General features: G+C 50.2%; 1 protein-coding gene across 2 annotated transcripts in view; it reads left to right on the forward strand.

The window, feature by feature from the left end:
* Window positions 1–16,065, forward strand: part of RTTN (rotatin) — a 978,768-nt gene that overhangs the window by 344,519 nt on the left and 618,184 nt on the right. For both annotated transcript variants that reach the window (XM_069219896.1, XM_069219897.1), the window contains exon 21: window positions 7,894–8,011. In XM_069219896.1, the coding sequence (XP_069075997.1) occupies window positions 7,894–8,011 (118 nt within the window). The remainder of the gene's footprint in view (window positions 1–7,893; window positions 8,012–16,065) is intronic.

Below are 16,065 nucleotides of genomic sequence, written 5' to 3' on the forward strand. Positions count from 1 at the left end.
AGAGGTATGAAAAACATAATCCAAGCATGTATGCAAGTGATGCATAGGTGAGTAGTAGGGACACTCCCTACTTAGTGGGTGCCCATTACTCTAGGCATCACAGGGCCTCCAGGCCACCACACACCTTTTGAAGTGTGCTGTGATTCTGTCCCCGGAAGCAGAGGGGATGATCTATCTTTGTTTCAAAGACATTGTTGAAATCACCACCTTTTAAGCATGGTGCTTCAGGGCTGTGAAGCAGGGGAGGTGTGAGTATAGTTAAGCCAGTTGATTACTATTGAGAGGATACTATCACTAGGGATAGCAGTTCCCCTTCCAGCTGTCCCTCTACAATCGCATACCTCCTTTCCGTGTCAACTCGCGTTTTGTGGATCACTAAAGAGGTGTCAGGCTATACCCAGATTAAAAACCCACTGGCGTAAGTGGAGTAAGCAGTGCCCACCACCTTCCTCCTTCATCCCCTGCACAACTACACTAGCTTTGTGGTATCCATGTGTCTCTCTTTTATGTAGGCTCTATGTGCATGCTGACAGCATAGGTAGGTATAGATTTTGTGCCTCTTGGAATGGGTGGCTATGCGGCGCACATCCCAAGTCATAAGATTATACATTTGGTGTTTCAATGTGTGTCCAAAGGCGATGTATCAACAGTTTAGTCAATAAGCAGTTTAAATGCGGATCTGGTAGGGTGGCCTGTGGCAGGTTGGTAGTGATGGTGTGGTCAGCTATTGAGTATGGTTAAAGCTAAGTAGGAAAGCCACAGATGTCACACTACCTTGTATATGATCCATCATGCTAATTTGATGCATGCAGTAAGAGGAAGGCACAAGTGAACAGAAAGGTATGTGTAATACAGAACCACAAACCCAAATCAAAAATATCCAACTTCCCTTCCCCAAGCTGTGTAGCAAACGACTAACAGACAATTAAACTGAATAAGGAAGCATACAGTTCTATATCTAGTATGTTTCTTCTGCCTTCTCGTTGATGGGAGGTGGGGTGTGCAATCGATGGTGGCAAGTCAGGTCCAGTCTGCTTCCGATGAACTGGCTGTTGGCCAGCTCCAGCACAGCAGGGGGAGGGGGAAACTCCCTCTTGTTCCCACCAGTGCAAGGTGGGTAGTTGCCTTCCGACAATGCAGCCTTCCTGTTTGTGGGACAGCCCATTAGGATGCTTGATAATGGTGTCTGCCAACCAGGGTGGTCAGGGGCGGGCACCCCTTCTTGTCAGTGTCTGGTTCCTCGGTGTCTGCCTGTGCCGGACTACTCCGGTCCGAACCCTCCTCTTCTGACAGTGAGCGACTCAGTGCCACCACTTGTGCCTTTTTGGCCGCTGCTTGCTCCTTTGTGGGTCTACCTTGTAACCTCCTTGGTCTCATGCGTCCAGATTTGTCTAGCGATCCCTCAGTCTTGTCACGGTCCTCACATGATATCTCCATGCCTTCCAATTGCAGGCATAACCTGGCCTCCACTGGAATGGCAAAGAAATGGATTTCATTGTCCACTATGGCTCTCAGTTTAGTGGGATACAGGAGTGTGTACATAAGCCCATTTGATTTAGCGGTTTCAGGACTCCTGTATAGGAGCTTTGCAAGTACTGCACTTCAAGTGTGTATTCAGGAAATATTGTTATCGGAGTGCCATTAAACTTCCAGAGGCCTCTAAAGCAGGTCTTTGTAATTGAGAAGATGCGCCACCACTGGCTGAGGAGGAAGGTCTTCTGACAGTGAGCGCTCTGCTACCTGATGGTCCGGCTCTGTGGAGTAGAAATGTGGTGCTTCGCCTGCCAGGATTGTATCGAGGATCCATTTCTCAGCAAAGAGTTCCATGCTCAGCTCTTCAGCTTTCCCGGCTAGTCGAATAATTAAGATGATGTTGCGACAGGAGTGCACCTCCATGTCCTTCGTTTGGTGTTTGAATGTGTGTACCTCATTTGCGTCTGTAGTTCCTGGACTATTGGGCATTGCCACAAAAGTGGTCTCCGTGCCGCCCACTCTGTCCACTAGTTTTCAGTGGTCTGTGAGCAGGAGGCCCACATCCATAGCCACTACAATAATCTTCAGTCTCAGTGCTGTCTTGGAGTCATTAATACGTTGCACTACTTTGTCAAACTTACTGATGTGCTCCTCCAGGGACGGAGCCCACGTGCACCCCCCTCTGCATACCAGATGAGAACCCAAGCATGGCTGATATTCCATTTGTAAAGCTCGCCGGTTAGGTGCTTTTTGGCTTCACCATGTTGTGCAGAATGAGTCAGCCCCACCAGGTTGTGGGGATGATGAAGGTTAGGGGTCTGGCACCCTGCTGTAGAGTTAATCCACAACCACAAGGTCAGCTGTAGGTGACCTGATGAGGGTCTCTGCTAGTAAATACCACTGCTCCCACAGTGCGGAGCAGCATTTTCCAAACATGGCAGCAGAGGTCTGCAACCTTTTAGTTCCTACCCAGGTTTGATGCACCAGGGGGGTCCTACAATGTGAGCAATAGCCAGTCCCAAAGTGCAGGTTTTCTCCATTGGGTGTGACATTGAGGAGCAAGGGTTGGCACCTTGCCTCCTGCAGCCCCCTCTCAAGACTTTGAGTCTCTACCGATTAGGACCACCACTCCGCAGGGCACTCCCCTCCTGTAGGCCCCCAATTCTGTGTATTTTTCAGGTGGCTATCCACGGGGAGCAAGAGTGATGTCTCCCCACCAAGGTTGGTGATGCTTATCCTTCAGGGCTCATGTGTTGTCCTACATTCGGCTGCAACCCTGATCTCACAGGGCCCATCTCAGAGTCTCCTATTGTTGTCTCACCATAAGGGCCCTGAGAGGGACAAGCTGCATGCCCACCACAGCTCCTGGATGGCATGCAATAGATAAATTCAGAGCTAGATATTGCAAGATGCCAGGGGTAGCCTGAGGACCTGTACTGTGCATGGCAATAGGGATCACGGTGTGCCTGGAGATGGCTGGCAAGCCTCCATCGAACGGAGTCTTTTGCCCCACACAAACATTCTCCCCTTCTTTCGGGGCTGGTCAGGATCTCTTTTGCATGGGAGGGTGGGGTCACAACTGCCTCCAAGGCAGTAATTTACAGTGACTGGGGCTCACTCATGGTCTGGAGACCACCATTATGCCCCCAGTGTAGGCCCAGTCAGTGAGGTGCCCTGTACCTGCATCCAGGTGGGGCATCAAGCAGGTCCGTGCCATCCCATAGCTGCCTTGGGGCCACAGCTGTGTCCGCTATCACCTTCTGTGACACCCCCTTCAGGTCTGGCACCAAGTGCTGGCTGGAAACATGTGGCAACTGGTTGGCCCCTTACTGCGCAGCAGTTTTCTCCCGATGGCGACAGGCCCCAGATACTGAGGGTCTTCCCCCAACCCACTCATGTCAGTTTACTGGTGTTCATGGAGGACTTTTTTCTTGGATGACAATGGGGCCTAGGCAGCATTATGGAGTTATGTTAGAGTGAGACAGTCTCCAGCGCAATCTTGGCTACCACCCCTCTCCTACTGTTGTTTGATCTTTCATATACAGCAACACATACATTGCTTTTATCCATGCTCTTATTCGTTCTCACCCTTTCCCCACGGAAAAGCAAGGTGTAGGCAATCTATAACTTATTAATATATATATTTTTTTCTTTTTACATGGTTTGACTGGGAACTAGCCACCTTTGTGTTGTTTGAAAACGCGTGACAATAAGAGTAAAGAAGATACTACACCCCATAAATGTTAGTAAAAAATAATGAGTTCACAAGGTATATTTTTCAAAACGTTTGCTGAGTGCACTGGCTAAAATTCTGGGACAAACGCCTGTTTTTGACTGTTGCATTGTAACCCAAGTTGACCATTTTTAGTGCTGTAAAAAGCAAGTTGTATTATTACCTAATTTATTATTGCAGAGTTCCTGATGGATACCTCCATGTTCAAATTCCTCACCTGTAAACCCCGGATGGAATGCTGGAACTGGAAAACTTTAAGGCCTTCCAGTGACCGGCAGGCTGTGCTGGACCCTGATGACGCCAGAAGTGACATCAGACTGCATCACTCAGGCCATAAGCGCCCTTTCCGGCACAACAACATTGATTACTTTTTTCCGTGTCTTCAACGCGGATCCAGAGTTTCGCTCCTTCAAAGTAAATGTCTTACATAAGTCTTACGCAGTACTATGTTACCTTTAAAGAAATCTGGGTGAAAGACCAGCCACTACTGTGAGAAACAAATGTCCATTACTGACCCACATACTGTTTGCCTTTGGTGCCTTGGGTTGAACCACATCTCCTTCACTTCTTTATCATGCCTCATTATGCACCCCAAGTCTGTGAAAGACCTATAAGCCTAGCTCCTAATGGCCAGGGCCAGAGATGATTGTTGTCAGTATAAAAGGTCGAGACATTGCTCTAGATCCTCTTCTGTATCAGTACAGAAAGAGGAAGCTTAAATAAATGAAGAAGCACACCAAAGTTAAGGCGATCCTTAATTCTTAGTCTTGCACAGGACTGTCGTCCTCTGAACCAGAGCTAATTACCTTGACCCCATGTCTCCCCTCTCTGTGCAGCTCTGCTTTGGTGACTCCAGTGGACCTGACTCCGGAGTGACTGTCCAATATTCCAGAATTTTAGGCTTCTGCACCTCTGAATTACTGGTGCTGCCACCACCCCTTCCTGGGTTTCCGACTAAAGGGAAGGACCTGCCAGTAATCTTGAATGCAATGTATTCAATTTTTGGAAAAGCAAGAACACCTTTTGACGCTCCTTCGGGCGAATGGCCTCATACCGGTTTCTGTTGTTTATACACTTACATCCCATGCTGTTTGGCGTCTCCCTGACAGATTCTAGTCCGGCACCTCATTCTTTCGAATATGCTCTTCGTTATATGCTTCTTCAACTTACAATGCCATGGATGGGGTTACCTCAGCCACAACCTCCTCTTCTGCCTCCTCCACTACTGGCTGTAGATATGGTGCCACCGCCATGTCAACCTGACACTGACACTGTTCTTCAGAAGAGGACCCATAGAGTAACTCAGTGTCTGTTGGAGGAGAAACATTACAGAAACTGTCTCCATGAGATTTTTGGAATAGTCTCTGAGCCTTTCAAAACTGTTTCCTTTGGAGACTCTGGAAATGAGGTTTATAAATTGAAAGGACTTTACTTAGGACTGCACTCGTTCTCTCTCGCCTGGACTACAGAAACAAACTCATTGTGCTTAAGAGCCCCAGCATTAGTTGTATGGAAACTGCAGGTTGTACAGAATTACGCAGCCCGGATTCTTTATAACATTCCTAGGCACGAGTCAGCCCAGCAAGCTCTGATCTCTCTCCACTGGTTCCCAGTGGCCCAGAGAATTACATATGAAGCCCTCTGTGTAGCCCACAGGGCATCCCTCGATACAAGCCATTTGATCTCCTGACCCCTGATTTCACCGAACACCCCAAGCAGAAGTTTGCGATCCACCAATGCCAGTGGGCTGTGATTCCCTCCCTCAAGTGAGCTAGAACTGGAGGGTGGTCGTTCAGATACAGTATTGTCGAACTTTGGAATTTCTTACCCCTTAATCTGCGGACAGCTAACCTTTGTGTAAACTACTGAAAACCTGGCTATTCGGCAGTAGCCTCCTCTAGTGGTTTCTGGCCAGGTAGACTCCCAATAATAGCACTCTTCGAGTGCCAAATACATAGAGAGACATATATAGGTAGATAGACGGGTAGCTATATAGTTAGATGCATAGATGCTTAGACATCCACCCAGGATTTTCCATCAGGTCCACGAGTTTGAGATGTTTTCCCTCAATAAAGTCATGTTGTTGCCTACCGAGGTTATAGATATGTAGCTGGCCACCACAGAAACCAACAACTTACTCATAGAAGTATTCCTACCTTCTGCTTCCTCTCCAAAGTATCCTCCCATTTAACACAGCCATTCTAGAGCCAGTTTCAGTAGCATGAGAGAAGGCCTCTTCTGCTCCAGCAGTTAACTGGCTTGTCATTTGTTCCAATCATCAGCTCCTGGTGATCCTCCATTCCTTTCTCCTCATCCTTCACCAGAGAACTTTTGTCAGTCAGACGGCCTGTTGTGAAGCACAGTCTGGAGGCTGTTTTCCTGCAGCAACCTTTGATAGGGAGTCTAAATGCTTTGAAGCTTGTGGCAAGAAGTCTTTCTCTGCGGGTAATAAGGTTCTCATTCATTAGTGCCAACGATATGCTTGCCAGATGTAACCATGACCAATGGCATATGGCCCAGATGATCTTACCTCATGTCCCTTAAGACTTGAGGGAACATTTTAAATAAATCATCCATGGTGGTCAAACTGCACCCTGTCACACTATCAAATCAGGGCTTAATTCAGCTGATTCAAAGCCTGTTCAGTCAGTCACAATATGTTGCCATGCTTGGCTCTGCACATTTAGGCCCATATTTATACTTTTTTAGCACCGCATTTGCGCCGCTTTTTGACGCAAAAACAACGCAAACTTACAAAATACAATTGTATTTTGTAAGTTTGTGCAGATTTTGCGTAAAAAAACGACGCAAATGCGGCGCTAAAAAAGTATAAATATGGGCCTTAACTTTTCTGAGATTCTCTTAAGCAGACCTGATAGACCCCCCTTTTGATGGAGCACAACTATTTGGGAGGGGGGGTTGGACTAATCCCACATTGGAGCGATTCTGCCTCCTTCAAAAGACTACCACCAGTTTCACAATTTCCAAGATCTCAAGGAGGACTACCTCTTCGTCATTGGCAATACTTATCTCACCCTCCACAACAACCTAACCTACTTCTCAGGCAATACAGAGGAGAAATTGAAGGAAGGGCCGTGGTTCTACATTGCAAACCTCTTGTCATTCTCCCACACCACCAGGAAAGCAGGTCTGATTTTGTTTCTCATTCCCACACAGTGCCTGTGGGATGGTGTGTGTGTCATTGTCTTCTGGCCTAGAAGGCCATTACTTTGGACCAGTGGGTCTTTCGAATCATACAAACGGGCTACACCCTTCCCCCTTCTTCAGGATCCACCACACATCCCACCCTCTTCTTTCTCCCCACCCTCAGGTCATTTGGCCATTTGTCAGCAGCAGGTGGTAGCTATTATTCTCCATAGAATGGTGGGGTTAGTGCCAGATAAAGAAAGGGATCAGATATGTTGCATCTGTCTGCGTCCCATTGTGGACCTAAGGGACCTGAACTTCTTCCTAAAAAGTTAAAACAGAATGCTGACCCTGGCATAGGTTCTTCTGGATTTGAAGTTTGGAGACTGGATGGTGTCACTCAACCTGCAGGATACGTACTTCCACATCTCTATTCTGCTGTTGCAGAGGTAATACTTTCAATATGTGGAGGGCCCTACACATTACCAGTTTGTTGTACTCCCCACACAGCTGAACATACAGGAGGCAAATTCACCAAATGGAAAATGTTACTTACTTGTAATCATTTTGTAGCTTACTTCCATTAATCCCTATGTGCTTCTCTAAATTGAATGGGAAACAACTTCATTCAGCACACTTTGTGACCGGCATGTTGCATGTAAAAAATAATTGGGTTTTCAAGCTAGTACATTAGAAAATCATTTTACATATGTCTTCAGCCAGTGTCTGAATTAAACTGTTATATTCAAAGCTTCTCACTAGAAGCCTGGTTTATGTGCTGCGTATGAAACAAACTAGGCTGAGACACACTGGCTTCACATGAGTAACAGTTTCCTTACTACTGTTGTCATTCATATTAATAACTGAGGTAGTGTAATTTTTAAAGAAACCTCATAAGACGTTGATTTTTATGGTGTGCTAATGACTATATTCTCGATATTTTAAAATAGCTTTTTTTAATGTAACAGTGTGATGACGTCTTGTAGGAGAGAACACATTAACACTGACATTTTAATTGTGTCAAATTGCTTTGTTTTCAGATAATGGAGTGTATGGTGTTGCCATGCTTGACACTGTTAAGAAAGCTTGTATATGCAGATGCAGCGGTTCGTCTGTCCTTAGCCCAGCAGACCTCAGTTCTTCTCACGTTGATCCGAGGTAACAAAAGCTTGGACAGTAGACATGATGTTTTGAAGCGATTTGTAGACAGTTATTTGTTTGAGATGTATCTATAGTTACCGTCACTGTCATTTGTGCCTTGAAGCACAACACTTTTAAATGTTAATTTTGAAGTCTCTAGATATTTGAAGTTTTTAAAGGTAGTGCACAATGTGGTATCTATATCTTATTCCGAGGGCAGACAAATAACTCCTACCTTTAAGGTCATAGAAATGAATGTAGCCTTTGAAGAGCATGACTACTTACTTGGAGTCAAACTGCCCATTTGAATGCAGGCTGTTACTGACTTTGACCAAGCCTGTAAGCGTCATCTGCCCACTCCTCATCTGAGAAAGAGTGAGGAAACTCATTAACGCATCCTAAACTTTCTTTGTATTTTGTACATTCTGCCTATAATATAGGCACTCTTGGTGTGTGTGCCAGAGCCACCTGCACCACTCAGCCATTGTCTTAGTGTTTAGCTTGAGCCGGTGTTTGCTCATCTGCTCTCAGATGAACATATAAAAGTGGAAACACTGGAAAATATGACTCAGGACACAGAGCATACACATTGAAAAGACTGGAAGGTGCAACTTGTATCAGTGGCACTCCGTTGTATTGCTCTAAACTCAGCAGTGGAGGAAGGGACAGCACTGATCTAACGCCTGCTAGTGTAGCCCCTCCAACCTCAGTTACGAGACAGCAGTTGATAAAAATGTTGTGGGTAACAGTGTCAGATGCCAGCACTATCAGGCCTGTAATGTTACCAAATTTAGATCTTCAGGCATTGAAACAAAACTCATTTTGCTGTGTCTGAGAGTGGTATTCTACCTGCTGTTTCTCCAGGACTTCATAGGAAGGCTACTTCCTCTCCATAGCACCAGTGTCACCAGAATTACCTGTGGACACGGCTCCTTCTCCAAGCAGCGGATTTAATCCTGTACGCCAAACGGGCAGAGACTTTCATTTCACCCATTTCCTTGTTCGAAAAAGACAGATCTAATACTCAGTGCATTGTCAACATAAAACAAAGTGTCATCTTCCCTAATCCTTATACTTGTTTACTTACCCTCGGCAATGCAAAGTGTAGACCATCTTTAGATTTTTTTTTTCTCACAGTTTTGTTCCAAAGGAAACATGCTTTCAGTACGAATACAAGAAACATAGGACTTGTCGGTGACTGGAGTTTTTTCAGTGTGGTGGGATTTTATACACTGAAACAAAACACTGTCACAAATCATATAGAATTCCTACCCACTGTACCAAGTTCATATCTTTCTGTGGTGCTTTGTCCCTGAAACAGAGTTTGAGCCAGGTATCTAATGCTACAGAACAGAAACCAGTGCCTGGCTCGTAAGTGAAAACCTTAAGTGTTGAGAATACAGAGTCTGCACAGAATGACCAACTTATTGACATGGGCGATGTAGAGTAGGGGCCGTTTTTTTATTTGGAGTTTTTCTAGAACTGTTCCAAAGGTAAGGTATGCCGTAACGTGGGGGAAACCAACAATCACTGACAGTGATAGATTACCAGGACACATAGGGGGTCATTCTGACCTCGGCGGTAAAAGGCACTTACCGCCGGTCAGAAGACCGCCATTCTACCGCCACGGCCGCGGTAACCCGCCACGGTCATTCTGACCCACAACTGCCAAGCCGCCAAAAACCCAGCATCCACGGAAGGCCGCCTCATCAGCGGGCAGCGATAAACTGGAGATGACCAAACCTCCACCGCCACGCCAACACAAACACGCCCATGCCATTACGACCCACGAATCCACGCGGTGGTCATTCAACCGCAGTATTCCATTGGCGGTACACACCGCCGCGGTCAAAATACACACCCAGCTCCAAAACCCAGCCACATTGGACAATTTGAAATACACACACTTGATACACATACAAACACCACCCCCACACATCCAAGCAACTATAAAACACACATCCACATCACCCACAAACCCCCACTAGTTGGAAATCTGAGAGAAGGCGAGAGAGAAGGCGAGAGAGAAGGCGAGAGAGAAGGCGAGAGAGAAGGCGAGAGAGAAGGCGAGAGAGAAGGCGAGAGAGAAGGCGAGAGAGAGAGAGAGAGAGAGAGAGAGAGAGAACGAACAGCAATCGAAAACCCCAACACACACAGGAACCCAACATCATCAACCACACCACATCTACGCACACATCACCACACCCCACCACTCACATCACCACAAACACCACCCCACACCACCCCATGGCACCCCAAAGACACCCAAGGTTTTCGGACCAAGAACTCCGGGTCATGGTGGAGGAAATCATAAGGGTAGAGCCCCAGCTCTTCGGCACACAGGTGCAACACACCACAATAGCCAGGAAGGCGGAGCTATGGCAGGGGATCGTCGACAGGGTCAACGCTGTGGGAAAGCATCCCAGAAACCGTGAAGACATCAGAAAGCGCTGGAACGACCTACGGGGGAAGGTACGGTCGATGGTCTCCAGACACAACATCGCTGTGCAGAGGACTGGCGGCGGACCACCACCCACCCCTCCCGAATTCACAGCATGGGAGCAAGAGGTCCTTAACATCCTGCATCCTGCGGGCCTCGCTGGAGTAGGCGGAGGAATGGACTCTGGTAAGTCTAGTCTCAACTACTCCCCCTCCCCCCCCCAACCACCAGCCTGCCAACCCACACCCCCACCCTCACCCCCAACCCCCCAGCACACATCCTCCCTGCCAATGTCTCACCAGCACAACCCACCCAACCCAAAACCAAACCCTGAATGCCTACACAAACCATGGACAACCATCACCTATGCATGACCACTGCACATACCCATACCCCCCACAAACCACCCTCACAACTCCTGCCACAAGGGAATGCCAGCACTGGGGGACAAGGGCACCCACAAATCGCACGCCATGGAACACACAGAAGCAATAACCATACTCTTTTACCCCTGCAGGGCCCGAACGCCAACACACCGGCCAGGAGGGTTCAGATATGTCCATCCCACCCCCAGAACAGGCCCCCAGTGAGGACAGCAGCTCTGTCGACCTGGAACCTGACGACCAGCCCGGACCATCGGGGACCTCTGGACAGTCGGTTCCCCACACACAGACACAGGCCACAGCAGACCTAACCCCCTCTGGGAATATCAGCACTGCTCCCACCCAGCGGGCCCATGCCTCTGTCTCCAGGACAGGTCAATCAGCGGTGTGTCCGCCACTACAGGGCACCCAGGCTGACCCAACACCCCAACAACACCAGGGACCTGGGGGCAGTGGTAGTGGGTACACCGTCCAGGGGACAGAGGCCCGGGGAAACAGGGCAACTGGGAGGGCTGCAGTGCGACAGGGGGGGAGGACAGGCCCAGGGAACCGACTCTCCAAGAGGCCCTCACCACCATCATGGGAGCATACCACCGCTCCCAGGAGACGATGGCGATGGTACTGGCCAGGTTCCAGGAGATCCAGGCACAGCAGGAGGAACGGTACATGGGGTACAGAGAGGAGCTCAGGAACATCGTCCAGGCCCTGAACCTAATAGTCACCACATTGCGGGACCATGTGGCACCCCAAAGGGCCCCTGTCACCAGCCCGGACCAGGAACAGCCTACCATCTCCGCCGGCGCTAGTGGACAGGAGGCCCCCACACAACGACGGGCCACCAGAACCCCACCTCCTGCTGAAGATCAACCACCCCGCAAGAGGAGCCTGAGATCACAACGGAAGACAGAGTAGGATGCCAAGACCCCCGCCAGCCTAAGATCCCCCCGGATGTCATTCCACTGTCCCACATCGTCACCCTGTCCAACCTTGAACTGCCCCTGCTCCATCCTTCCACAGGCATATGGACAATGCACCTGTGCGCCCGAGAACTGGACTCTGCCATGGACATCACTCCACCCCCACCCATCACCGTTTTACTATCATGGACCTATATGTAGCACTTTAAATAAATCACTAATTGCACTTAAAACACTCAGGAGTCTGCTTGTATTCTTAACAAATGTATTACACATAACGGTTCAAAATTGTACAGTTACATTGTGATGACAACATACCAATGTCAATGTGCTTTACTCCATGGCCGAACAAACCAGAAGTCACGCAGTGGGTCATACAGCTCTGAAAAGCCAAGGGAAAGTCACAATTCAGTTGAAAGGAACTGGGGGGAAACACAGAAAGTAGAGATGCAGGAGGCCAGAAGTAAATGTAAAATGGCGTGGGGGATTCTTACCTGGGTGCTACTGAAAATACTGTTGAATGACTGTGTCCCTGTTGTCCGTGTCGTCCCCGTCGTCTTCCTCCTCTTCACTCTCCACATGCTCCACAGCTGCTACAAAACCACCATCTGGACCATCCTCCTGCAGAAAAGGCACCTGGCGTCGCAATGCAAGATTGTGAAGCATACAGCAGGCCACGATGATCTGGCACACCTTCTTGGGTGAGTACATTAGGGATCCCCCTGTCACATGCAGGCACCTAAACCTGGCCTTCAGGAGGCCGAAGGTCCTTTCTATGATCCTCCTAGTTCGCCCATGGGCCTCATTCTACCGTTCCTCTGCCCTGGTCCGGGGATTCCTCACTGGGGTCAGTAGCCAAGGCAGGTTGGGGTAACCAGAGTCACCTATTAGCCACACACGGTGTCTCTGTAGCTGTTCCATCACATAAGGGATGCTGCTATTTCGCATAACATACGCTTCATGCACTGACCCAGGGAACTTGGCATTTACATGGGAGATGTACTGGTCAGCCAAACAGACCACCTGGGCATTCATCGAATGGTAACTTTTCCTGTTTCTGTACACCTGCTCGTCGTCTTTTGGGGGTACTAAGGCCACATGGGTCCCATCAATGGCACCAGTGATGTTGGGGATATGTCCAAGGGCATAGAAGTCACCCTTCACAGTGGCCAAATCACCCTCCTCAGGGAAAATAATGTAGCTCCGCATGTATTTCGTCAGGGCAGACAACACTCTGGACAAAATCTTAGAAAACATAGGCTGAGACATCCCTGATGACATGGCCACTGTTGTCTGAAAAGACCCACTTGCCAAAAAATGGAGGACTGACAGAACCTGCACCAGAGGGGGAATTCCTGTGGGTTGGCGGATGGGGGACATCAGTGCTGGCTCCAGCTGGGCACACAGTTCATGTATAGTGGCTCGGTCAAGTCGGTAGCGAAGTATTATATGACGTTCCTCCATTGTCGACAGGTCCACCAGCGGTCGGTACACGGGAGGATTCATCCTTCTCCTCGCAAGTCCCAGCGGACGGTGCCTAGGAAGGACAACATGGAGCACAGAGTCAAGCAACCCACAGTTACGTAACTACAGTTTGCACAGTACACGATTCTCAATGCATTGAATGGCTTGTATGAGTGGCATTGCAAGGCCTAGGCCTGTGTGACGCAGTAGTAATTAAGCCCTGTGGGCCATTGTAATGGCGGCTGCCTGACCTGAGAAGTGTGACAGTGGGATGTGAGGTCAATGCGCTGGCGTGACACACCGTGGCGGTAGGCGGTCGAAGACCGCGGCGCAAAGCCGCATTGGTTAACATCGAACCCTATGGGTTTCACGAGCCAATGACTAGCTGCGCCGGCGGTCGCGGAACGCACCGCGGCGGTACGTGCCGCGGCGGCCGTGACCGCCATTTTCTATCTGGTTAATCACTCGAGACCTGATCATCCACAGGAGAGGACCTATACTGCAAGTGCTGCTGTGACCTCGGTCTGGGAGATACAATGGCTGCTGCGACTGGGGAAAGGGCCCCTGCCTTCACTACAGAAGAGTTGGAGAAACTTGTGGATGGGGTCCTGCCCCAGTATGCGCGACACTACGGTCCTCCAGACCAACAGGTAAGTACACTGTGTGCACGTTGAATGGGCTATGCCTGGGTTGTGTATGGTGGATGTGAGATGGTGGGGTGGGGAGACAATGACGAGTGCAAGGCACGACAGATGAGAGCATGTGCCACATGGCAAGGTTGGGGAGGGGGGGCCAATCGCATCTATCATGCGGAAAATTGATGATATTTCAATTCCCACCCTGTACATGTCAAATAGGTCAGCGCCCATCAGAAGGTCGACATTTGGCGTGCCATCGCCAAGGAAGTCCGGGCCCTGGGGGTCCACAACAGACGGGGCACCCACTGCCGCAAGAGGTGGAGGACATCCGCCGCGGGACCAGGAAGACCGCCGAGTCACTGCTGGGGATGGCCTCCCAACCTAGGAGGGGTGCCAGTCGTACCCTGACCCCCCTGATGTCCTGGATCCTGGCGGTGGCCTACCCCGATTTGGATGGGCGCGTGAGGACATCACAGCAGACACAAGGGGGTGAGTACCAGCACATTCAGCTATCTTTACGCGCAGTGGAGGTGCCTGGGTGGGGGAAGAGGGCTGTGGGTGACATTAGGCCAGGGCGCTTTCTGTAGTGTAGTCCTCTGCTTTAGCCATGTCCCTGTGCCCCTGCCCCCCACCTCTGTAGGGTGACAAGTACAGCTATCCATGGACCTGCATCACCCATGTGCGCGTTTGTTGTCCCTAGACCTGTTGGCCTAGTCACAAGTACGGAGTAGTGTACCCCGATTGCGCGGCTTAGTGCATGAGGCTCTTGTGTCTGTCCTCTCCGCCAACGGTGTTGACAATGCATGCACTCAACCAGTTTTTATGTCTCCCCCCCACCCTTTTTTTTTATCTTCTTGTGCATGTGTGCATTAGCATCATCAGGCGGAGGAGAATTGGCACCGGAGCACGAGGGAGCTGAAACTCACCAGGCCCCGGTGGGCCATGGCACAGACACTGAGGCCACCAGTGATACGGAGGGCGAGGGGAGCTTCACAACGGGGAGCCGTGGTGACACCAGCGACACCGACACGTCCTCGGATGGGAGCTCCCTAGCGGTGGCGGCAACATCCGTGGCCCCCGCCTCTACAGGTACAGCCGCCACCCCGCGCACCAGCTCCGCCCTCCCAGCAGCCCTTCAGCCTTCGCTCCGTGCCCGCTCGCCCAAGAAGGCGGGCGTCTCCTTCGCCCCAGGCACCTCAGGCCCTGCCCCTGTTACCACTGCTGCCCTCAGTGAGGAGGTCATTGACCTCCTACAGACCATCATTGTTGGGCAGTCTACCCTTTTGAATGCCATCCAGGGGGTAGAGAGGGAGGTGCATCGTAGCAATGCATACCTGGAGGGCATTCATTCGGGTCAGGCTGCCCATCAACGATCGTTCAATGCTCTGGCCTCAGCACTGACGGCAGCCATTGTCCCTGTTTCCAGCCTCCCGCTTCTAACTGCCTCCAGCCTGTCTCTGTCTCCTGTTCCTCTGCCTATCCCATCCACACCATCAAACCAGCCTGCACACACCTCAACACCCAAGGGCAGCTCATCCAGACATAAGCACCACAGATCACACAAACATTCACCCAAGCAACACCCAGATGCAGACATGCCAACAGCCACTACCACCTCTGTGTCCCCCACCTCCTCGTCTCCCTCCTCCCTCCCTGTGACGTCTCTACTCACACCTGCATGCACACCACCAACAGCCAGTACTTCCATCACCAGCACACCCTCCAGTCCAGTCCGCACACGTGCAGTCACCACCCCCACTGCCATTTACACGTCCCCTGTGTCCTCTCCCACTGTGTCTGTCACCCCCTCTTCCAAGACACACAAACGCAGGCAGCCACCCACCCAACAGCCAAGCACCTCACGACAGCCTCCAGCCCATGCACCTTCACCCAAGGACAGCACACCTGACTCTCCTACAACCACCTCCTCTTCCTCCACTCCCATAACCACTACACCTACCCTTTACCCTGGTCCTAAAAATCTTTACCTCTCCACTATTGACCTCTTTCCCTCCCCTGACCCCCCCCCCCCCCCCCTCCATCTGCTAAGAGTCCCAGGAGCGCCTCAGCCACCACCAGCCCGGCTTCAAGGGTCACCGTAGTGCATGGCTTTTGGAGTCCCCCCTTTGCCAGCAGTGATACATCGGTCAGCAGCAAGGGGACAGCCAGCCCCCCCCCTGGAAAGAGGACCCGTAAAGTAAGGGGCCGCTGCGGGACGACTGACACGGCT

This window comes from Pleurodeles waltl, chromosome 2_2 (assembly GCF_031143425.1).
Source record: "Pleurodeles waltl isolate 20211129_DDA chromosome 2_2, aPleWal1.hap1.20221129, whole genome shotgun sequence".
Lineage (NCBI taxonomy): Eukaryota > Metazoa > Chordata > Amphibia > Caudata > Salamandridae > Pleurodeles > Pleurodeles waltl.